Genomic DNA, 23495 nt, shown 5'->3' with positions numbered 1-23495 from the left:
TGTTATATATATTTTAAAAACACAAACCAAAAAAAAAAAAAAAAAAAAATCAGTTTCCTTATTGTCTTCATTCTCTATGCAATCATTTGATAAAATCTGTGATCCAAGGAATTAGGAATAGGCCTGAATCAAAACTTTAACTGAAGTATTGTCAGGCCCTGGACTTCAGAGAAAAATCTAGATAAAAGTTATATACCATTAAGTTGTTCCTATAATATGCTAAAATGCAAAATCTGATTTTTAGGAAAGCATGTGAGTTCCCAACCAGCAGTTTACTTTTCTTCAACAAAGTGCTTAGATGAATAATTAATTTTAAGCAAATTCTTCAGTCTCATTCATTTTAGAACATTTTCTTGAGGTCAGAATCAGAATTTGATAAGGAGGCCAGATGTAAGCATGTGCTCATTTAGAGTCTGAATATAAACCACTATCAAATTTTTCTTTTAAGATCCATTAATAATAGATAGCACTTTATTACAAGACAACAGAGTCAGAATATAGGAACCATCAGGCCTTCACACCTTCATCAGTAATGAAATGAAGTCAGCAACCGCTCAAGTGACTTAGAGATCCGGTCATGTCAATTCCTTTTGCTGGTTTACACTTGATTTTTAAGGCTGAAATAGAGGCTGGTAAGAACAAAGCTATTTTTCTTATCCAGTTTTTTCCTAGTCTATCAAAACCAGGTATGGTTCAATTATTTGCCTCCTTTCCTGATGTCCTTTTTTTATAAAGACATGAAAGTTGTGGATTACAGCATGTAGTGACACTGACACAACCAAGAGATATGCTGAAAAAGCAATACAGGAACACAGAAATGTTCAAGATGACATAGAAATATGCTGGTGTATTATAATTACACAGGGCCTTTAAACATCTGTAGTGGATAAAGGGGAAGTTTAAGATGATAAAATAACTGACAAATGAATCTGATACTCCTGTTTATTAAGCAGTTATATTTGGCATTTAAGGCTGTAGATTTGACAGTAAATGTATTGCACATAAATAAATAGTAAGATACATTATAGATCCCTTGCTATTTTGCTTTTCTGTCAGTAAAACTTTTCTACCTGTCTGAAAGAACAAGAGGAATTTACAGGCTTTTGAGATAGGAATCAGCATGTGCTGATGTGTGGAGAGTTTGACAAAACATCACATAGGAAGAATAAACATCAAGTCAGAATGATTGAGAAACGATCAAGAAACATGAAATCCAACAGCCCATCCCACAAAGAAATTTCATGTATGCAGGATGAGAAGCTGTGCTGGAGATCTGAAGGTGAAAAAGAGGATCAGTGTTGTAGCCAGATGTCAGGAGGGGAAAGTCCCCAGGGGGGTTGAGGATTCCAGTGACAAGTCATAAAACTAAAGACAAAAATACTGCTCTCAGTGGATGTCATCTACACCCTGCAAATGTCAGGTCAGCCCCTCTGAGGGACTACTTTCATCTTTGTCCTCATAAAAATTCTGCTGAAAAGCAATGGTTTAGCTTTTGAAATCCTCCAAACTCATTTTCCTGCTGAACACATTCCTTTTTACACAGTGTTCACTTCCCACTGTCATTTCAGGCAGCATAACCACTGCTATTTATGTGACTGTGTACTAATCTGTGCCCTTAGCAGAGACTGGAAACAGCACACTGCCGTTGCATGGAAGGGAGGAAACACATGCAAGAAGCCTGCTCCCGGGAGATCCCAGCTTAATGCCGCTTAGCCTAAGGAGTCCTCCAACTTACACATGCCCACACTGCTTTAACATGTTCATTAGGCTCGACGGGTGAAAACCACCTGATTCACACACTCTCAGGCAGGTAGCATGAGATGGTATCACTTGAAAACAGATGGGTTATATGATTTGTGACCATACCTCTAGCAAGAGGAAAGCTGATACAGGAATAATGCCGCTATCCTATTGAAAACGTCTGAATCTTAGGCATACTAGTTTTAGTCTCTGTGCGCTAGTAGATTCCTCTAAAGCTGCTCTAACGTATCATCCTGTATACACATTTAATTCAGCCAAAACAAACATTTCCAATAAATTAACCGGTACTTGCTCAAATAATTCTGTCTCCTTCTCCCACTGTATTGTAAAGGGAAAAATATTAATTAGAAAAAAATCATGGTGATTTTTTCTCATGGGAAAAAGAACACTAAGATTTTTAATAGAAAAACAAAGCTAGATTTCTATATTATAACTCCTTGTGAAAATATGCACCCCCTAGTATATGAAAATTAACATAAAGTGATAGGGGAATAATTTCAGGATCATGTTGTTAAATTATTAGCAACATACTCCACAGAGAACCACACAGAAAAGGGAATCTCCTAAAACACAAACGAGCAAAGCTCTGAAACAAAGTTCTCTCTTTATAATTCATTTTATGTATAATACTTTCCCTCTTTATTCTCTGCCACACTCTTTTTTAAGTAAATTATCTGCCGATAAAGAAATACATGGAATTATAACGCACGACACCACATTGCTACTCTAATATTCTACACTATTTATAAGACTGCACAAGGCACAGTTTTTGATTTTTAAATATTGGCAAATCAAATAATTTTCATTTCTTAGGCATTTATCCATACCAAAGTAGAGCATTTTAAATTCGCCATCCTGAGATCTCTTTGCTCTGAAAGATATCAGGTCTGATTGCCATTTATGCTACATTTACATGTATACCTATTTTAAAGACCCTCTTCTCTGCCAGAACGACTTAAAGCAAACTTGTAAATGAAGATAGGGGTTATCTTGTATTTTTAAAAGCTAGTTGTTCAAAAAGGCATTGATTGCACAGCAACGTACGCTTTATGACACAGAACCTCAGCTGGCTAATATCGTTGTAGTTCCATTTGCAGCAGTTATGCTATGTGGGTTTCCCTCAGCTGGGGATCTGGCCTCCTGTATATTTTGTGTAATTAGAGGATATATATTTTAAGCAATAACACACAGATCTCTGTTGTGTATATTTGGGAAATATTTCCACACTTCAATCAACTATGGAAACTGTGAGTTTGGAGGCTAATATACTAATTGCAACGAAATTATATCCTCCTTTAAAATAGTGCAAATCTTAATTATACCATCCATTGTCTTGGAGATAATCCAGGTTTATACTACTGCATTTGAACATAGAATTCTACAAGGCTATACATAATTTATACAGATAGGAACTAATCTGTGAAAAGATTCAAGTAGCTAAAGCCAATTTTTTTATCCTAGACCTGATTTTGAGTATCATCTACGAGTCCAGAATTCCACCCTGTGCAGAGGGTGGACGTTTCAATCTCTCCTTAGATTCTTGGCATAGGTCTTAAGCAAAATTTGTAGGGTTCACAGGCTTGGAACTGACAGGGAATTTTATCTCAGCAACACTAACTCTTTCCAATGATGGCAGATAAAAATGGGGGGAGTTGTTTTTTTAAACTAAAGAAGCTTGTACTATTAAAATCAGCTATGATCAGTTGGGATTAAAGGCCCATTTATGCTTTCATTTACGCTCATGAAACATCAGAGTAATCCCATTGTGCTCTGTGGAATTACTCTACGTTTTTATTCTTGTAAAGGAGAACAGAATTTCTCTCTTAATCCTGTCTTTGAACCTAAATGATTAGAGCCTGAATAGCCTCTATGAGTGCGACAAATGCATGTCCCCATTTAACTTATTCTACAGGTTTCACAGAATCATTTTCATGTGCCTATACTGATTTTAAAGGATTTTAGCATTGATCAAAAGCTGGATTAAAAAAAAAAAAAAAAAAAAAAGAAAGAAAAAAAAAACACCTCTTCAAATCAGAATGTCCTAATTTTATGCAGGATGAGTGTCCTCTGTAGTGACAGCCTCTCTGTGGTCCATATTGTTTCTAATGGTCCGAGATGGACACTCCTGAAAAATACTCCTTTGGAAAAAAGTCAGTATAAATCTTTGTGCTAAAGTGTATAACTGTACAAAGAAAACAGAACAAAAGACAGCTGATGAAAACCCTAGGTAGCAGAAGGTCCAACTATGTCTTGTAATAAGATTCAGGTGTAACTGCTGTGAACATTAAAGCAGTAAAGGGTGCAAAAATGCACAGCATGTAATTTCAAAGTGACAACAATCAAAGTTCCTTGAAAAAAGGAAGAAAGCTTTATCCATTTTATACTTGTTACATGATTGTTCTTGTCCTTGAACACACATCACTTGTAATCACACTTCCAACAATTTGGTGTAGGTTTATTATAACTTTTCTTATATTTTATCATCATCATCGCTACTTATTTTTTTAAATGCAACTGGGCTTGCCTGCTTTAAAGAGGTTTTTGAAATATCTGTGTGCATGGTGGACATGGCTATAGTCTCATAATCCTCCTCACGGGAGCGGAAATGACAGAAATGAAATAAAAACTGCAAGTCCCTCTGGAAGTTCTTATTGAGAAACCCATAGAAGATAGGGTTCACACAGGTAGAGATCATGGCTGTGAGGTGGCAAATCAGGAATAGCAGATTGTGACTGCAGGTCGCAACAGGCAGAATTTCATGATTCCAGTCAAACATAATATTGAAGATGGTGAGCGGCAGCCAGCAAACTGCAAATGCAACCACTATTGAGATCAGCATGATGTTGATCCTTTTGGTTTCAGAGGACCTGTATTTATTATCTCTCATCTTGTCCATCATGTTGTTCCTTTTTTTTAATCGTATGTATATCTGCAGAAAATTCAACAAAGAGAAACGTGTAATGATTTAACTTACAAACATAAACTTTGCAAGGATAAATAAACATCAGACAGGATGAAGGACAGATCACAAAGGGGAATTTCTCTTACCTTTAAGTAGCAAATAAATATAAAACAAAGTGGTCCAAAGTACTGAATAACCAAAAGAGTCGTAGTATAAGAAAGCCTGGCGGTGTCCAAAGGGAAGAGGTCCAAGCACACATATTTGTCTTTATATTCATCAAATGTTATATTTCTGAAGGGTTCATCTGTTAATACATGGTAAATCAGGAAAGGCAAAGAGGAAGCTGTGGCTAAAATCCATATGGCAGCAATCCCCATGTAGGCATGTCTGTTATTCGGCCTCCAGCCCCGGGGGTTGATGATCAGCTGGTGGCGTTCAATAGCAATGAGGACTAAAGAAAAGACAGAGACGGTGATTGAGGCACATTGCACAAAGGGATTCAACTTGCACATGGCCTCCCCAAAAATCCAGTGGTCCATTAAAGTGTATACAAAGGTAAAGGGAAGACACATGATGGTCACCAGAAGATCAGAGAAGGACAGGTTGACAATGAGGATATTAGTAACATTGCGCATCTCCTTCTGTTTTAGAATAATGATAATCAAAGCCAGATTCCCAGAGACGCCCAGGATTATGACAGTCCCATAAGCCAAGGCCAAAGTGAAGACCATAGCCAAAGGCACGTGGCAATCTTCATCCTCAAACTGAAAGATCTGGGAATTCCTCTCTGAAAAATTCAGGTGCACGGAGTTATTTCCAGGCGAGATGAGAACTGAAGTATTCATGTTGTTTGCAGCTTGCTGTGCAGCCACCGCAGATTTCATCCAAACCGATTCCAAAGTTCAATATATTCCTGTCAGCCCTTGAGCAGACCCGATCCTCAGTCCCACATCTCCCTTGCACGACCTGGAGTGGGGACAGGAGCAACTGTGTTCATTGCTTTACCCTCCGCGCTTACGGCGCGGTCACTTTGGGGAGCGCAATCCCCTCCTCCCCGTCCCCCCTCCCTTCCTCCCCAGGAAGGGGCGAGACTCGCGCCAGCTGCGCTCCGGGCACCGCAGCTCCGCTTCTCCCTGCGGACCACCGAGAGCTGCGGATTAGCGCATCAGGTGCCGGGCGCTGTCCCGGCCCAGTGAGCATCCCCGCTGGAGGTGGGTGGTGGCGCCCCGCAGGCTGGTGGCTGCGGTCCGCGGGAAGGCAGGCAGGAGCACCGAGCGGGCTCTCACAAACTGCTCCAAGCGGCGTTTTATCCAGCCGTAGGATAACAAGGGAAAAAAAAAAACTCACTAAAGTAATGAGGGGTGGAAAAATTGCTCCAAAAATTGCTCCACTTTTTACCTACTACATACACTTGATGTTGAGGGGCCAAGTGCCCATGGCAGCACTGGCATTGAGTCAAGGCAAATGAGAAACTCTGAAAACCTTAATCTCAGCTAGCAGGGCTGTACAGCAAAGAAAGAACAAAATGAAAGGAAAGAAAAAAAAGCAAAAATTAAACACTGCGGAAAATGTATTTACTCATGCAACACAAATAGGCATGCCTAACTAACCTCCCCTTTGCAAGGCCTCTGCTTTTAAAATCAGAGAAACTCAGACATGTGTGTTCAGGATGGGGGAAAAAAAAGCAAGAGAAAGAAAATCAAATAATACGATACACCTCTACTCCAACTTGCAGTTAGCAGCAGCCATCCTGAATCTGGAATTTTCCCTCTGCCCCCTCTCCCATGAGCTAAATTTATCACTCATTTAACCTTAGGCTGTGGTAAGGAAAGTAATGACCCCTAAAATTCACACAAGTGGGTTCTAAACCCAGCCTATAAGGCAGTTAACAAAAATGGTGCAAAAACATATCCTGCTATAATCTATTTTATTTTAAGTCACCCCAAACGGGGTATCCTAAGTGATAGTTCATATAAATCTCAGTGACAACAGGCATCTCTGAAGCAGAATCATCTTTGGCTGTTACCAAAACCAGACATGTCTTTAACTAGACCTGTGCCAGGGACCAGACCCGGAGCTTCTTTCTCCCTGGGGCAGAGCCCAGCCTGCGCAGGCTGGGCTTGCAGCTCCAGCTCATTCTGAGGGTCAGCAAAAGGGTGGCAATGCCAATGTGGTGTGCGGTCGCCCGGTCGCCGGCTGTTGCCAGGCTCCCGAGTTCATCTCAGCTGGCTTTACATTCTCTGCTGGCTCTTTATAATTACCACATGGCTACATCAAACCACGACAGGCGATGTAGTCCGCCTCTGAGTGACCATCTTACTGACAAAGTTAACATGGGCTTCAGAGAAAAGGCATTTCCGCCTGAAGTTTTGACTACTCTGATTTTCCAGCTAGCTAGGCATGCACCTGAGCATTATTTCTCGGAGCTATTGCCTCTGCTAACCACATTTATCAGGTCTCCTTAGTCTGCATAGTCCATTTAAGAGTCCGGTACCTCTTTGCCCTGGGGCTTCTTGAAGCTTTGCTTCAGCCAGCTCCAGAAGTAGATGCATCACCTCAGAGATGTGCATGTGTGCAGGTAGTGAGGAGTCAGGACTCCTCAGTTTCCAACAGCATGACTTTACCTCAGCCTGACAATCAACATCTGGCTTAAACACGATCTCCACTGGCACACCTGCAGCACAGGGTGGATGGGTTGACGCTGGGACTTAATGGAATGCTGGTGGGTGCGGGATGAGCAAAGGACAATGTCCTGCAGGGAGGGCAGAGGCAGGTTCTCTCACAAGCTGCAACCTCTTCAGCACTGGCAAGGTGTCAGGCCTAGATTTCCGGCTCTTGGGTTTCCTTTTCCCTTAGCCAAGCTCTGATCTTGTTATTTATTAAATATCAAACTCAGAAAATACTGATGCTCCTTCCTCCCTCTCTTGTCCCCAAAGCAGAGAGGAAATCTAGAGCCCCCGGACCTCTGCTGAGGATCATCCGTGCTGATGATAAGCGATAGGAAGTCCTTCCTCCCTGCCCACCTCTCCAAATGGCACTAGTGATCAGTAGGGGATGGTGTTGCCTCTCCTGGACAGCTGAGCTGTTCCCTGTCCCCCACCCTGCCAGCTCCTCAAGCCAGGAAGGAGAGATCCCATCCCATCCTCAGGTGTTGGGTGGCAGACTTGCATCTCTGCAACAGCCCCCTCACTCCCCCCCCCCCACAGCAATTGCACAGCCTCCCCCACCACACACACCCATCAGACTCTCTGGAAGGATTTCAATCAAAAGTTTAATGCTGAAAGATCAAAAAGGTAAAATAACGTGGTTTGAGGTGACTGGGGATACACTGTAAAAACTATTGGAGCTCTTCAAAAGGAAACACAAAACACTGTTAACCCACGCTGATGGCTTACCCAACCACTCGCAAGTCCAACCTGAAGCCTGCCTCTCCCTGGGATTTTGTCATCTGCACCTAATGGAGCAAGCAAACATCAGCCTAAACAGCACACAAACACACACTTAATCATGGGAAAGCAGTCATAGGAGAAACTCACCTTGCAGTTGCTCTGCCTGTCTTTGATCTTCTCTGGGGCTGGCTCACGAGGGTGGATGGAGAACAAGGAGTAGGGGAAAGGGAAAGGCGCCTCTGGTATTCCTCCAGCTCAGATCCTGAAGATTGGTGAGGAAGGCTGGAGACTCCCCCTTAAAGCTGAACTCCACCTTATCCCAGTATCACATGATGGTGTTCTGCTGAGCAGATCCTGAAAATCTCACTGCAAGCACATCACCTTTAAATTACACATCTGGGGGTGGGTTGCCTAGTAATTCAGAAATAAAAGCAATTAAATATTGAAACAAAAGAGGAGGGGGTAGAGCGCAGAGAAAAGCTCAGGAAGGGAGACAGTTTCAAATTGCTGTCTGCCTGTTTCAGCATTTTATTTGCAAGTTTATTGCCACCTTGTGGCCAAAGTTAAGATGATATTAAATAAAATCTTTTTGGAAAGTGGACTAGGAGGCGATTTTGACTACGAGGAGCAAGTTCTAAAGTTCTGTTTTGTCCTTTTAAACCAGTAAAACTAGCTTATTTTTCATGAACAGTGATGATTGGCTTGATGCAAATTGCTGCTGTTCTTATTCTTTCCATTTGGAAGTAATATGAAAGTATTTGAAAGTAAACTAAGTCAACAGAGAAAATATCAAACCTCAAGAAAATACAGCTTCTAGTGTGTCCCCCTGCAGGTGTCTTTCTAATTCGTGCCAGCCAAATGGTTCATCATGAGCTGTGGAAAAAGAAACCTTTTCTGCAGGTTCATACTTACCACTAAGATATTCCAGGGAGCTGGAAAGAGAACGGACCCATGAAAATAAAGAACAAATCCTCATAAAGACATGCAGAGCTGGAAAGGCAGTGGCTGTTGCCTTGGCCAGCTCTTCCTGTTCTTACAAAAATTACACCTTTCAGCAACTAGACTTTTTAATACAGCTGGCATGAGTAGCTCTGCAAACTGCTACCAGCTATGGGAAGATAGTTTGAGACTTCCACTATTTATTGAACACATTCATAAAAAGCAAATACTAATTTTATTTTCCCTTCATTCTTTTCATGATCCTGAGATACCTGCTCTCTCACTTATTAAGAGCACTGTTGCAGAAGATCTACAGCAGGTTTTAACAGGTATAAAAACCAGTGGGTCTGGAACCCAGAACAGAAGTCCAAGAGAAGCTATTCAGATAAACTTATATCTATTAAAAAGCACATTGAAAGTTATATAACTGGCAAACCCTGCAGGCTATATTAAGAAAATGGAATGCTTAGAAAGTCCTAACCCTTCCAAGGCTCCAGATTAATTTTGCAAGTGTAGGAAGTTACAATCTCTTGCATTCTTACCTTCAGACATACCTGTGTTATATGATAATACTTTCACGTTGCTAGTTACTCTCAAAAGAGGAACTATATTAATTATTACTAAAAAATCAGATGAGCATAATAAACAATTGTAATATTTTTTGCAGAATGAGCTTCATGGGAAGGTTTCAGAATCCCACATTGAGATTTACCTTTATCCTGTATTTCTAGGAGCTTGGCTCAAATACATTTAAACTGCAGCCCTTGCTGTGAGAAAGGAAAATGCAGGCGTACCTCAAGATTTCTCTAACCCAGTAGCTTGGGCACTGCTGACATTTTAACAGCAGCAACTAGAGGTTACTGCAGGCTGTCTATAATGCTACTCAGAAACCTTAAAAAGTATATGGATTGTTACTGTGCACAAGTCTCCATCTGAGCAGAGCAAAACTGTAAACCCAAAAATGAAAGATAGAGTGGACATTCCCATAAAGGTCATATTTTAATCTGAACCAGTGGTGTTTTAGGACATGTAGAACTGAGGATTCTCACTGATTATGGACATGGAATTATCCAAGACATTATTGAAAAAGAGAATTATTATCCAATATATACATTTTTAAGGGTAATACGTGAATACATCTCTTTTAAGGGTAATACATGGGAACAGGTAGGGGAAAAGCTTTTATTTTCTATGCCAGGAGGATCTCATTATTTCCCTATAATGCTTTTACCCATATAGGTAAGATGCCTTTTTCCGAAATTAAAATAGCATTCTATGATGCAGAATCCTAGCAGTCTGACAATGGGTACCAAGAGCAGAGATGCGGTATTTACACTTCTTTAGGACAAGTTCAGAATGGGAGGCATTAATTTGGTGCCCTAGCAAAATCCCGACAGAGAAATGCCATTATCTGTATGATAAAAATTTTCAAAGTTTCAAGTAAGGAGGATCTTTCTCCTCCATATTGCCATTAGCTGTGTGGGTTCGTCTCAGAACTGCCTCCATCTTAGCAGTAAATGAAGTGATCCATAATACTTCATGTTTTAATGGTTATTCTCAAGAACGTCAAACATCGTCTAAATTTAGATGAAAAAAAAAACTCATAATACCTCTTTTATACTATAATATATAAATCTAATTATCACCTATAAAGGTTGAAGCTAGGATCCTATCTGCCACTCAGGGACCTGAACACATAGAGATGGTAACAGAAGCTTATCTTATTTTGCAGCTATCCTACAAATAGATGCAAGGTCAAGCCTTAAGCAGAGCAGTGGAGCAATGGAAGGACTACTCACGTCACTGAGCCTGGTCTCTTGCAGTGTGTCTGCACAAGACACAGGGGACTTGGTAACAGAAGTCCTGAATTTTACCTATAGGGTCATTACCTCTCCCATCCCCACATTAATTTTATGAAAATGCCAACAGATCTAATCAAATAAGATGTAGGTAGTACTTTGAAAGAGGCATCTCACTGTAAAAGCCAAAGTTGATGATGTGTTGAAAAACTATTAATTCAATATTCTTAACTTTGGCACCTAAGCATTCTTTGAAGTGTAGTGTGTTATAATCCTAGTCTTAATATAAATATCCTGTTCTGTCACACTAACACCTTGTGTTGTGTGCTCACCTCAGATGACTGAATCTTTTGGAGCTATACTAATAGTTTCTGAAGTGCTTCATATGTGAGGACTAAAATAACAAAATATAAACATAATTAATAAACAATCACTTCAATAAAGATAGATATATTATTTTCAAACTTCTATTATATCCATATAAAATGCATGTGTGAAGTAAAGGCTGCACAGCATAAGTATGTTCTAAAGGAAACTCAGATGTTAGCAGTTCTTTAAGCTATTCTATGTGTCTCCAGTCTCAGCAATATTATATTGCAGGTGGAGCACCAAGTTCACAGAGATGTCAAATAACTCCTCTGTAACTCTTTTCTACTCCTAACCACCGACAAGGCGCAAGAACATTGAAGTAGCAAAATAGCAAGATAGATTATCTTCTTCCTTAAATTATTTCCTATAATAATTTCATATGTATAAAAATATATACAAATTTCATGCATCAAAGGCACCCGATGCTGTAAGACTCTGTTTGTTTGTGGGTGTATGACTGTGTTTGTGTGAAGGTGTTACATTGTAAAAAGAGAATAAATGCAATAAACAGAATAAAAGTATTTTAACTAATGAAATAAAACAGCAGGAGTAAAAGACAACAGTGCTTTTTTGAAGCAATAGTGTTGAGAAGGAAACAAGATGTTTTTAAGAAACACATGGAAAAAATATGCCAAGAGACCAGCCAATTAAAATATTCTCTCTGTAATTGTTGAAAATATAAAAGAAAAGATGTCATCAAATGAGGCTATCATTTTCACTATAATATATTATCACATATTCAGATAATATAATCCCTCTTAAAATCCACAAAGTCAAAGAACACCATAAACTGTATGTGTACTGTATATAAAACAAAATGAAATGACAAAATTTTTTGAGTGGAAACACACTCTAAAGGGTATTCTTAATTTTATTTTTATTGCTTTCATTTTGTAGTGATGAACCTCAGTACCACTGAAATGCTTTCCCTTTATGTTACACTATTCACATATAAGGGAACTCATCGGTAGACTAACCAGGCATTTTGCTGTTGGCTGTAATGAGAATAGCATCAAATTCTCTGTGTGGCTAAGAACATGTCTATACTGCAACGACTGCAACTGACCCCAAACCTAATTACACTTTATTTGACTGCTAGTGTCACAAACCCAGATAAGCTGCATGAATAATTACATGGTCAATCTCTGCTGAGTGCCATGCTGCTGCAGTTCTGCTGTATAGTCAAGCTAGTTTAAAGCTAGCCTGATGATATGCAATGTTACTTGAAGACTGCTTGAGACATAACCTTTGTCCATCTGCCTAAAATACAGAAAAAAATCAATTCCTACAGCCATAGCCAGCCCACTTTCTATCTGTTCAGGTTTCAAGCTGTTGTTAATACAAGTCCTTCTTACAAAATGATCAATTACCTGCTCAGATGTCCTGCCCTTCACCGCAAGGATAGTTCAAGCATCACTATCCTTTCAGTAGTCTAAGGCTCACTGCATTCATGTCACTGCATTCATTCTTACCTTGCTTGATACAAGGTAAGAAGACCCTAAGGAAGAGATGTGGCAAATATATCTAGAGAAGCAAAACATACCTGGGATTTTTAATAGTACTTTGCACATGTGTGGAATTAACATTTGGATTGATGTGTGGAAAAAAAATTGACTAACAGAAGTGCTTTCCACAGATCTCACAAAATTCCTCAGACTATTTTCAGTCACTTCCTTCAGTTTTAGACTGTCTTGATGATAGACAGCTGCTCCACTGGCAGCAGATTTTATAATAACATTAGACTCTGACTCATGGTAGCTTTTGACTCAGGGTCACTGACTGTAGGCTGTGGAATTTGGACACCAGCTATTTAAACTTTGATTTTTCAGAGGCATTCTTCCATTCTCACTAACTTCAGTTGGAGCTTTGAGTCTTCATATCTTTCGCAGTTAGCCTTTAGAAGCTAAATTTTCAAAGATATTGAAATAATACTCCCAAAGGAAAGATACATTTGAGAATATGATAAGAAATATGTCAAAAATTAATTTGTATTCCTACAGGCAATAAAGTCCTCTCCTGTATTTTCTGTTGTTCCATTCTTATCCAGGAATCTCTCTCTCTCTAATACACCATTTTTTTACCCCAGCTCTATCAGACCAGGTACTCCATCATCATGCACTTTTACTTTCACGGGTTCAATGACTGCATGGATGGTGATCCTATGACTGACTTCTAGGGAACTTGTACTATATCCAGTGTCAGTCTTGAGTCCTCTCTTTTCCTATCTCCAGATCACCTATTTCGTTATTCAGAAGGGATATTGGCAAGCCAGAAGCAAGCAAACCAATGCAGAGGAAAAAATACTAGTAGTGTGAGTAAAGATTTTCCTCTGATGTGATCAAGTATCAGCAATGAACTGTCCAAATACTGTTAAGAGAAATCTAATGTTATTTACAGGTTCAGGAAAAAAAAATACACCTGCCATTACCTACTCATTAATGAATTCTCCTGAAACAGGATAACTAACAAAACAAGTATGATATTTTGTTCCTAGAGAAAGTTGTTTTGAGAAAGAAATGCTTGTCTTAGTGATTGCTCTTGCTAAGAACAATTTAATTCCTTGCGGAGGTTGTTTGGGGAATTGTGGTAGGTGACTACCTATCACAGAAATGGTCAACATGGAGGAAGGCTGTTTGTACCTTTACAAAGGTACAATGTAACCCCCAAAGCTCATAGCAATAGGATATAAGAATCCACAATTTCCAACACCTATAGGCTCTGTCAGCAAAGTTTTTTCTTTTTTATTTTTTTTTTTTAAGAGAATGTCATTTTTCTAGAGTAAGAAGTTGCCACAGAAAGATACAGTGTCTCTAAACTTCCCTTTGACAGCTCCTTCTGGGAGGGACCTTCTAGTTCAAGCAGCAGGATGAGCAATGCAAGGAACTCACTGGAGCACCCAGGTTATTCAGTGCCTGGGGAAATGTGAGTCTTACTCCCCTATATGGTTAGTTAGGACGAGGGAGGGTTTCTATCTTCCTGTCACATATTCATGTGAAAAGCTTCAAAGCCATCAGTATTCGATGGGAAAATGGTCGAAAATTCTAAGAGCTGCTGCTCAGCTCTATGAAGGATTATTAATTTTGTTCTCCTTTGTGACTAACTGAAGGAGAGCTGTCTTCATAAGATGAGATGGATTGGCACATCACTTCCACCTGCCAGCTCCCTGTGCTCCACTTGCACATGCAATGATTCACCAGCAGTGGGTGGTGAATAATGCAGAAACAGGCAAAGAGAACATGGGATGCAATCTTCCTCATCATACTGAGCTCATCTGCTGGAGACTAAGATTAATTATTCCTTTATCATTAAACCTAAATGGAACAGCTAATTTTTTAAACTAAATTAAATAAAGATCCTAAGTGCACTTTGAGTGTTACAAAGTTTCCTTACAGTATGGGTGATGCAGCTGTTCTGTCTTGGTGTAGTACAGTTTTTCACAAGCTAATTATACTGGCAGCTTTTCTGTTGTACTGTGTTAGTATCAAGAGTAGAAGGAGTGCCTTGGCAAATAGCAAAGCCATTGCATTTTTGTATCAGATCCTGCCACTTTTGCTCCCAGAGGCCTGCATGTCACTCGTTCTCTGGTAGTCCTATAATTGGACAGTGATCAATGAGACTTCTTTTGCTAGAAGATAACGGCTGGTGTGAACAGCAGAATTTGTCTTTTAATGTTTTATGCTGTGACATACCCCACAGTTTTTAAACTTTAAAATAATGATCACTTTTAAAAATGCCCTGCATTCCTACTGACAGCCCTGATCAAATTAAAGCCTCCTTTCAGGTATTTGGCTCTGCAAGAACTGAGCAGAAAGGAGTCCTGCCTGGGGAATCCATCACCTCCCCCCTGTTTTAAAGACTGTTAAAAATTAAAGGGCATTCGAGTAGCATGTGCGAATGCTGCTGATGTCCGACTCAGGCCAAAGCGAGTGGGACTAAAGAGCACTCAGATCCGCCCTCTGAGATTGCCTGGCTATTTTCTGACTTCTCCGTGTCCCACAACATCAAGAGCATTTTGCCATTACAAATTGCTATGTCCTGAATTCAGGGTGAAAAACTGAGAGCTTTCCTTAAATACTGGTGAGCGCAGGATTTGTTTACAGTATCATTATATTTCCATGGAAACTATAGTTGTCGTACCATGTAATGCTGAAATAATAGGCTCCACATATCACACGAAATAGTCTACCGAAATGCACCCGTGAAGTAAATTAAGCCCCGACCAGGACTGTAGGCGAACGAACGGGCGAGTGCTTCAATCAGCACCACGGGGAGCCAGACCTAGCCTTTAGGCTAGGATGCATCTGCTTGGCCAGCGACAAGTCCCTCCTGCCTCTGCACTCGTGTAGGCTCCGCTGCCACGCAGCCCGGAGGATGCCGCCTTCATCCTTTTCGCTCGGCGCGGCAGTCGCTCGGCCTCGCACCCCTTTCCAGTGACGGGTGCCACGCTGCGCTGCCACCTTCGCCCAGGCTCTCCGGCAGCGCTCGGCCTCTCCTCCCTCTCCCGCGGGGACGATGGAGCCGCTGAGACGCTCCGCGGGGCTCGGGCCCGTCTGAGACCCGGGCAGGGCCGGCCCTAGGAGCCCCGGACCGGGACCGGGACCGGGACCGGGACCAGGGCAGCCGCCGGCGGCCGGCGCGCCCAGGTAGGCGGTGAGTGGAGGCGGGCGCTTGGCCGCGGAGCCGCCGCGCCGGGCAGCGCAGCCCGGGGCCGCGGGGAGCCGCGGAGGCGGCGGCCGGGGCTGAGTGCCCCCTTGGAGCGCGGGTGAAGCCCTCCCGGAGGGGCTGCGCGATTTTACGCGCGGCAGGCGCGCTGTCGGCAAACACGCCGAAATCCTGGTTTGCGCGGCAGCTGCGGCGAGTTTTGCCTCTTCCTGCAGCGCCGAGGACGCCCGGCGGCGGGAGCGGCAGGTCCCGCGCCGTGCCGTGCCGTGCCGCGCCGCGCCGCGCCGCGCCGACCCCGCCGCGCTCAGCCAGAGCCGCGCCACCGGCCGCGGCGGGGATTAGCCCTGCTGGCTCCCCACGGGTGTATTTCGTGGCCGCAGGGCTGAACAATGCCATGGGATTCCCTAGCGAGGAGTAAGAAGAAAATATATATCTGTCTTTTTTCTTTTTTCCTTTGCAAGCTGGGAGCTGCTGTGTTGCACAGCGTATAATTTAATCATACATTTTAAGTTTTCTCTTCTGACGAACTAATACCCTGTTACCTTGCATCCCATCTCTTTGGGTCTGGACAAATAATCTTATTAGTTGTTTTTTGCTTATTTTGGGAAGCCAAATTCTTGTTTTCCAGGATAATGTTGTAATGCTTCTTTTAATTAGCCACATAAAGAGACATGTTGTTTACATGCATGAAAATCCTTGTTCAGTCCTTCTGAAGTAATCTCAGCCTTTTGAAATCTCCAGGTTCCCAGACTAGTTTTTGCTGTTGCCTGTAGAGAACTGGAACCTCTGAAGCAGCAGCATTTGATCTTTACTCTGCGTCAAGAATGGGACTCTTCAGTGGTATCATTTGGCTCAGACATTATCTGAGTCTTTAATGATGTAAGGGCATCATTTCTTCAGTAATAACCACATAGCTCGGTGCTTTCCATAAGCTTAGATGATCAGGCAGTAGCAGCCTGTTTATGATGGTGTGAAGTGTTGCTGTAACTGTTCACAATGCTGTGCAAGTCAGAAAAGAATATCTCTAACTTCATTTCCTATACAGTCCTGTGACCGTGCCGGTATTTGAAGGAGAGATGGATGTTTGTGTCTGTAAGAGAATGTATATGTTTTGCTTCCTCCTCATATATGTCTTTTTTTTTTTTTTTTTTTTTTTTTGTCTTTTTTTTGTCTTTAAAAAGAAGAAAGGAAAAAGAAAAGGGAATCACAAGATTGTAAACTGTTCACAGCAGTGAAGATAATTGTCGTGTGTGGACACTATTACAGAGACTGAACATACTAGATGATACAGTCACCAAACAGTCATAATTGATTTAATAGGTACTAGTACTGTAGCATATAAGCTCTTACTCGTGAATAAATGTTAATACAAGCATCTCATCTAATAGAAGGACATTTTTCTGAAAGCGCATGTACCTTACATGGAGGATGGGTGCCAGCCAAACTTGTGTGCTCTTGAAAATTTCTCTTTAAACATGTAATATAAATATGTAAGGAAATAGAAAAATATTCAGCCACTCTCTTAAACAGTGATTTATGGATCTTGTATTTTAAATATAAAGCAAAGGCTTTTCAAAGAAATAATGAAATGAATCTTAAGAATTTAAATGTATTTAACTAACACATTATGGGTCATCTGCTATCTTTAAGTCAGCTAAAACTGAATAACCATTTATGTTCTCTCTGCTACTCTCATGCCTTATATCAACTGCAATTGAAAACTCCTCTGAAGCATTATTTTGATGAAAATAAATGTCACAGGATTAAAGGAGTGATATTAACGTGCATCATGGACAAATGTGGTTTAGGGTGATGTTACTTAAAATCTTTCAAGATCATGGTATATCAGCTGTCATAAATTCCATTTTATTGCAAAAGGGAACCACAAACACTTTTTGTATTTAATGCTAATTTAATTAATCTGATTCTCACAGTAAATTTTCCTATTCACCCTGGATTCTGGCATGAAGCTGCAGTCACTCTCACCTCGTACATCATAGCCTTCTATCTCATGCATCGTTTAGAAAATAAAGGAGACCTAAGCAAACCCATTTGAAGCTCACAGGGTGTGAGGTCATGCAAGTGTAACTGAGCACAGCCTCAGAGAGTATATGCTGAGGAATGCAGAAAAGGCAACCTCATTTATCTTGCGGAAACTGTATTGACTGATGGATGTAGAAGATGAAAGTGATCCAACTTTTGGAGCTTGTAGCTAGGAAATCTCCATCAGATACCTTCAGATTGATTAAATCTGATCTTGAAAACATGCCTAAGAGCACCTTGGCATTGTAGTGATTACTGTTCAATTTAGCAATACACTTCAATTATGAGGACATTTTCGAAAGAGACTATATTATTTAATTCTATTTCCTATTGTGGGGTTTTCAGGAATCTTCATTTCTCTGAAAGCTACACACTACCTATTACACTGAGACTGATCCAGTGACAGAGTGAATGAGTCCCAAAAAACAGAAGCAGTTGTTAAAACAAAATAGGAAGATACATGTCAATAAGTGTAGAAAGCCCTGTGAAATCAATATATACTAAGATACTGACTGAAGATCAACAATATGGGAGGGAAATATTTTTTGGAGCTTACTGGCAGCAACGCTCAGGCTGAGTGAGTAATTTGTTCCCTGTGAGTAAGTGAGCAAGCTTGAAGAGCAACAGATGCTCTCTTCAATTTTTGAAATTTTGGGGGAAAAGTGTCAAAATCAAAAGAAAGTCTGCAGATTACACATGCACACAAGGAAATCCACAAACCATCAGTCATAGCAAAAAAAAACCCATGATTCCTCCATGTTGAATAAAGGAAACAAAAGTGTTGTAGCTATTACATAATAAGGATATAATTTCATAAGCTTGAAATAGAGGATTATGTATTTTCTCTGGGCAGAACCCTCTGGAATACTCAGATAAAATTTATGTTAACTCAGTCTTAGAAAACAGAAAGAAATATCCCCTGATTTCAGAAGCCAGTGACTTCAGTTTCAATGACTTCAAGTCATGTTCATTGGCAGGTAGAATGATGAAGAGTGAAAAGCCTTCTGCTTATTTTAAGTATGTTTTGGTTTTGGTTTGGTCTTTTTGCATTGTCTTGCCCAAGATTTATAGGTCTTAAGCAAATTTGTAGCTGATACATGCACTTTTGAGAATTTTGACTTAGAAACTTTAATATATGCAGGTTTTGCGCCTAAACTAGAATGAATTTTCAAATGATTGGGTGGAGTGTGCATACACTTAACACTGTCCTCTCTGTATAATATGTAATTATGTTGTTCGGATATTTTTAAAGCAATTTTTCCTTCTGCTTGAGTAGTAGTGTTCAACATTATGTTCAACATTATTTCCTAAATTGAGAGAAGATACTTGTATAAGTATCATGTTAGGAATTCCATCTTGGACACTGACCCCTATGGCACAGTAGCTGTCCTTAGAAACCTTTTTTTTTTAATCTTTCTGCTATTTTGTATCATTTTTTTATTAGCAAGGTAAGACATACTACTACAGTTTTATTATATTTCAAGACAGCATATATTTTCTGGTGCTCTCATTTTAGTTTGTTGTCATGTAATGATTAGGCACCTGCCCAGATGGCGATTGTGAATTTCCTTATAGCAATGAGCTGTTACTCCCAGGAGTAATTGCACTGACTCTAAATGGATTGCTCTTGTGACTAGCTGCTCACTCATGGAAAGGTTGACAATAGCAAAACATCGTTATATATGCAAATAGCAAATTTGCAAATGTGGCCTATAGCAAAACATAGTTAAAAGCCAGCCTCATAATGTAGATCCCTAAACTGTAATTACCAAATATGAGCATCTGGTACGGAGGCCAAGGTGTGCTGAATGCCACAGGCTAAAACCTATGAAATTAGCTTGTGTTGACCAGAAGTTATGCATTCTCAACAGAATAAAATCACTATTAATTTGTGTTAAGGTGATACAAGATAAAATTATGTTTTATTTGATTTACATTAATATCAGTATCATCTTTCCTTCATTTGCTAATTAATGCCTTTTTTGTTCTAAGCAGGACGAGAATATGGATTTAGGATTCAAAGACCGTAACAACAGGACACTTGCCAAGAACACTTCTGCTACTACAAAGAGTTTTTCTGCCTGGGAGGATTATAAGAGTAGTGTTGATGACATACAGTACTTTCTTATTGGGCTGTACACATTTATAAGTCTGGCCGGCTTTATGGGAAATCTGTTTATACTAATGGCTTTGATGAAACGCCAGCAGAAGACAACAGTAAATATTCTTATTGGTAACTTGGCCTTTTCTGACATCTTGGTTGTGCTGTTTTGTTCACCTTTCACACTGACGTCTGTCCTGCTTGACCAGTGGATGTTTGGCACTCTTATGTGCCACGTAATGCCCTTCCTCCAATGTGCATCCGTTCTAGTTTCCACTTTAATGTTGATGTCTATCGCTGTAGTCCGATACTGTATGATAAAACATCCCCTTTCTAACAATTTAACAGCAAAACAAGGCTATATCTTAATAGCAAACATTTGGGCCCTTGGCTGTGCCATTTGCTCCCCTCTGCCAATTTTCCACAAAGTTGTAGATCTCAGTGAAACTCTGAATTTAGAGGCACTAGCAGGCAGGTTTTTGTGCATTGAGTCATGGCCTTCTGATTCCTACAGAATTGCCTTCACAATAGCCTTGTTATTCATGCAATATATATTGCCTTTGGTATGTTTAACTGCTAGCCATACCAGCGTCTGCAGGAGCATAGGGTCCAGGCTGTCAAACATGGAAAACAAATCTGAAGAAAATGAGATGATAAACCTAACCATTCATCCATCTAAGAGCACTGGCACTCAGGTGCAGCCCTCCAGCCATTCCAGATGGAGTTATGCATTTACCAGAAAGCACCACAGAAGATACAGCAAAAAGACTTCGAGTGTGATGCCAGCTACCTTAAGGCATCATCAGGATACCAATTTCAGAGAACTCCCAGAAAGCTCTTGCACAGAAAAAAGCCAGCTGTCTTCGTCCAGTAAGTTCATCCCAGGGGTACCTATCTGTTTTGAGATGAAACCAAAAGAAAATGCGGAGATCCAGGACGTGATTACAATATCCCGATCCATCATCAGAATTAAGACAAGATCTAGGAGAGTTTTCTGCAGACTGACAGTGTTGATCTTAGCTTTTGCTTTCAGTTGGATGCCTCTTCACCTTTTTCACATTGTAACTGATTTTAATGCCAATCTCATTTCTAATAGACATTTTAAATTAGTATATTGTATATGTCATTTACTGGGTATGATGTCCTGCTGCTTGAATCCCATCCTATATGGGTTTCTAAACAACAGCATAAAAGCTGATTTATTGTCCCTTATTCCATGCAGCCAAATATCATGATTTCATGAGCCTCAGTGTAAAATAAAATGAACAAAAAATACTTAGGCTTTCAAGTACACAAATGTGTATAACTTTACAAACTAAATTAGTATAGTTTAGTTAGTCTGACTTGATTGTAATTAGTAGCATCTCAAGTGAATGGTTAGTTCTAAGGTTGCATGTATGTCTTGCACTGAGCAGAAATATGTATCTATATTGTAATATTCTTCTATCTGTCCTCCATAGGAAATCATGCCCACAGTACAAAGCTGGAATATCATTTTCATTGCCTCAAGTATTGTTAAACTGTACTTTAGAAATGCACAGACTGTATAATGAGTAGAAAATGTAAGACTAACTCAGACATATCAGTATTAACTATTGTAAGAATATAATAAAATATGTATCTTTCATTAAAAACTATTGTTCAGATTATTTCAGTGCCAATTTTGACTGATTTATAAAATAAAATAAAATTTTTGTTTCTGTATGTAGTTAGAAAAAAATTTTTCCTTAGATCCTTAGCTCAAACTTTGCAATATTTTTGCAAGATCCGTTGTTGCTGATTCCCAGGTTGTCTTATTCCCTAGAATGGTTTTCTAGATAGTTATTGTATTGATTGTTTCCATCTTGCTATATCTATGCAGTACAACCTACCTCTGATTTCCTTAGCCACTTTTTACCCTATCTTATCATTTGGTATAATTTTCAGACAGGTCCTATAGTTATGTTCTTTTACTTGCACTCTGAATGTACAACATGTTTCTGATCAGGGAGAACTTTCATCATCTAAGCAGGTGATAGTGTAAAGAAAAAAAAAGGTAAAACAGCAGGATTTCTTTTCCTCTTCTTCTTTTTTGCCACAAAGCAAAATCTTACTGCCTTATAGATGAATCATCCTGCTTTGGAGAGCTGCAACAACCTTCAAATATACATGTATGCCCCCCCCATCAAGTCTTTCTGCCTCTCCCTCCTCCTTTTTAAGCAGAGAGGTATTTTTTTTCCAAATTTAAATTACATGCATCTTCACTAGGGAAGCCATATTACAGTTACATAGCACAAATTCAAAGAATATATATTCTATTTTTCTCTTGATTACTCTAACTCAATAATCCACCTTTGCCCTTAGAGCTCAGTAAATGTACAAAGCCTCTGCTTTAGGTCCACTTGAGTTTTAAGCTATAAAACTCTGCAGGTCTAGCTGATGAATCTTTCTTATTCTCCATTAAGACTTCTAATCTGATGCAACTGGAAAAAAATATCCTTTGGGGGATTGCACAACATGATAGAAATGAAGATCAAAAAAAAAAATGGAAGTAACAGATAATTTAATGTGGAATACTCAGTGAATTTAGTAGTCACAAGTGAAAACTAACAGAAAAGGTCAGCAAAAATCCTGAAAAAAAAAGATAAAAGCATGATATGGCATCTGAAGTCAGTATTACTTGGCAGCTTTTACAGGAGATGGTGGACAAACCTTATGCCTAAAAGTGTAAATAATAAGTACTCTGTGAATTACAATTTCCCTGCTCTTATATGACATTTTTCAGTAGAGGTCTGAAAGGGTTAACAGAGAGGGTAAGCAATACAGTTCTAATTTCATAAAGGTGAGGATAAAGCGTTAGAGATGGTGCGCCTTGCCCCCAGCCAGCCGGTGGGCCAGAGGCAACACCAATTCCCAAAGCTTGGCCCAAGTACTACCATTCGTGCTGTACATAAAGCTTGCCATCATTAAGGGAAGCCTGTGGATTTTGAAACTGCACATTTTGCCTGATCATATCAATGGAAGGACAACCAGAAGTTCACAGACATCAGGACTTAAAGTCCTCCAAGGAGAGGAGGTACACATGCAGAAAACCAGATCAAAATAAGCCCGTAACTGCCTGTTTGGCCAGACAGCCAACCCCCTCTCCATCTCTGAGCCCTAATTTGGCTCACTGAGGAAAAAGAGGAGGATGTGTATCCTTGCATAACATGGTTCATCCAGTCCTGTCATCCACTGCATCTTTCTTGGGCTTGGGAGTAGTTCAGGACATCAAAGCCTACAAATGATCAATGCCCATCTAGTTTCTTCAGATTAAGGGACATAAGTTGCCAGGACTGTTACAGTAGATGTGGAGAAGACACAGAGCTATTCACAACCATCTAAAATGAAACTTCAAAAAGACAGACACTGAAAATAAAGCACTAAAATCTACATTTTGTCACCTGAATAAGCTCTTCCGGTTTTAGATGCTTTCACCAGTGGTAAGCTCCTCTGGGAGTCATTTGAGAAAGGCTTCTGGAAAATCGTCCTGCACAAGTCAATTTGAATCA

The 23495-nt window shown here is 40.1% G+C and overlaps 2 protein-coding genes across 4 annotated transcripts; one reads left to right on the top strand and one right to left on the bottom strand.

Annotated features, from left to right (window-relative positions):
* Nucleotides 1-4231: 4231 nt before the first annotated feature.
* NPY1R (neuropeptide Y receptor Y1) lies at nucleotides 4232-5508 on the bottom strand. Its single transcript, XM_062574716.1, has 2 exons — nucleotides 4810-5508; nucleotides 4232-4690 (listed from the first exon to the last, which is right to left on the bottom strand). Exons 1-2 carry the CDS (start codon nucleotides 5506-5508, stop codon nucleotides 4232-4234), a joined length of 1158 nt encoding a protein of 385 aa, XP_062430700.1.
* Nucleotides 5509-15361: 9853 nt separating this feature from the next.
* On the top strand, nucleotides 15362-21599 carry NPY5R (neuropeptide Y receptor Y5). Of its 3 annotated transcripts, XM_062574714.1 has the most exons (3): nucleotides 15362-15802; nucleotides 17006-17141; nucleotides 19860-21599. In XM_062574714.1, the coding sequence occupies exon 3, from the start codon at nucleotides 19869-19871 to the stop codon at nucleotides 21198-21200; it is 1332 nt and encodes a 443-aa protein (XP_062430698.1). In that variant the 5' UTR covers nucleotides 15362-15802; nucleotides 17006-17141; nucleotides 19860-19868; the 3' UTR covers nucleotides 21201-21599. The 3 variants fall into 3 exon arrangements, with proteins under 3 accessions (XP_062430698.1, XP_062430697.1, XP_062430699.1); XM_062574713.1 differs by lacking the exon at nucleotides 17006-17141; XM_062574715.1 differs by lacking the exons at nucleotides 15362-15802; nucleotides 17006-17141 and adding an exon at nucleotides 16682-16700.
* The last annotated feature ends 1896 nt before the right edge of the window (nucleotides 21600-23495 follow it).

Source organism: Rhea pennata, chromosome 4 (assembly GCF_028389875.1).
Source record: "Rhea pennata isolate bPtePen1 chromosome 4, bPtePen1.pri, whole genome shotgun sequence".
Taxonomy (NCBI): Eukaryota; Metazoa; Chordata; class Aves; order Rheiformes; family Rheidae; genus Rhea; species Rhea pennata.
This window is presented reverse-complemented; position numbering and strand designations above follow the sequence as displayed.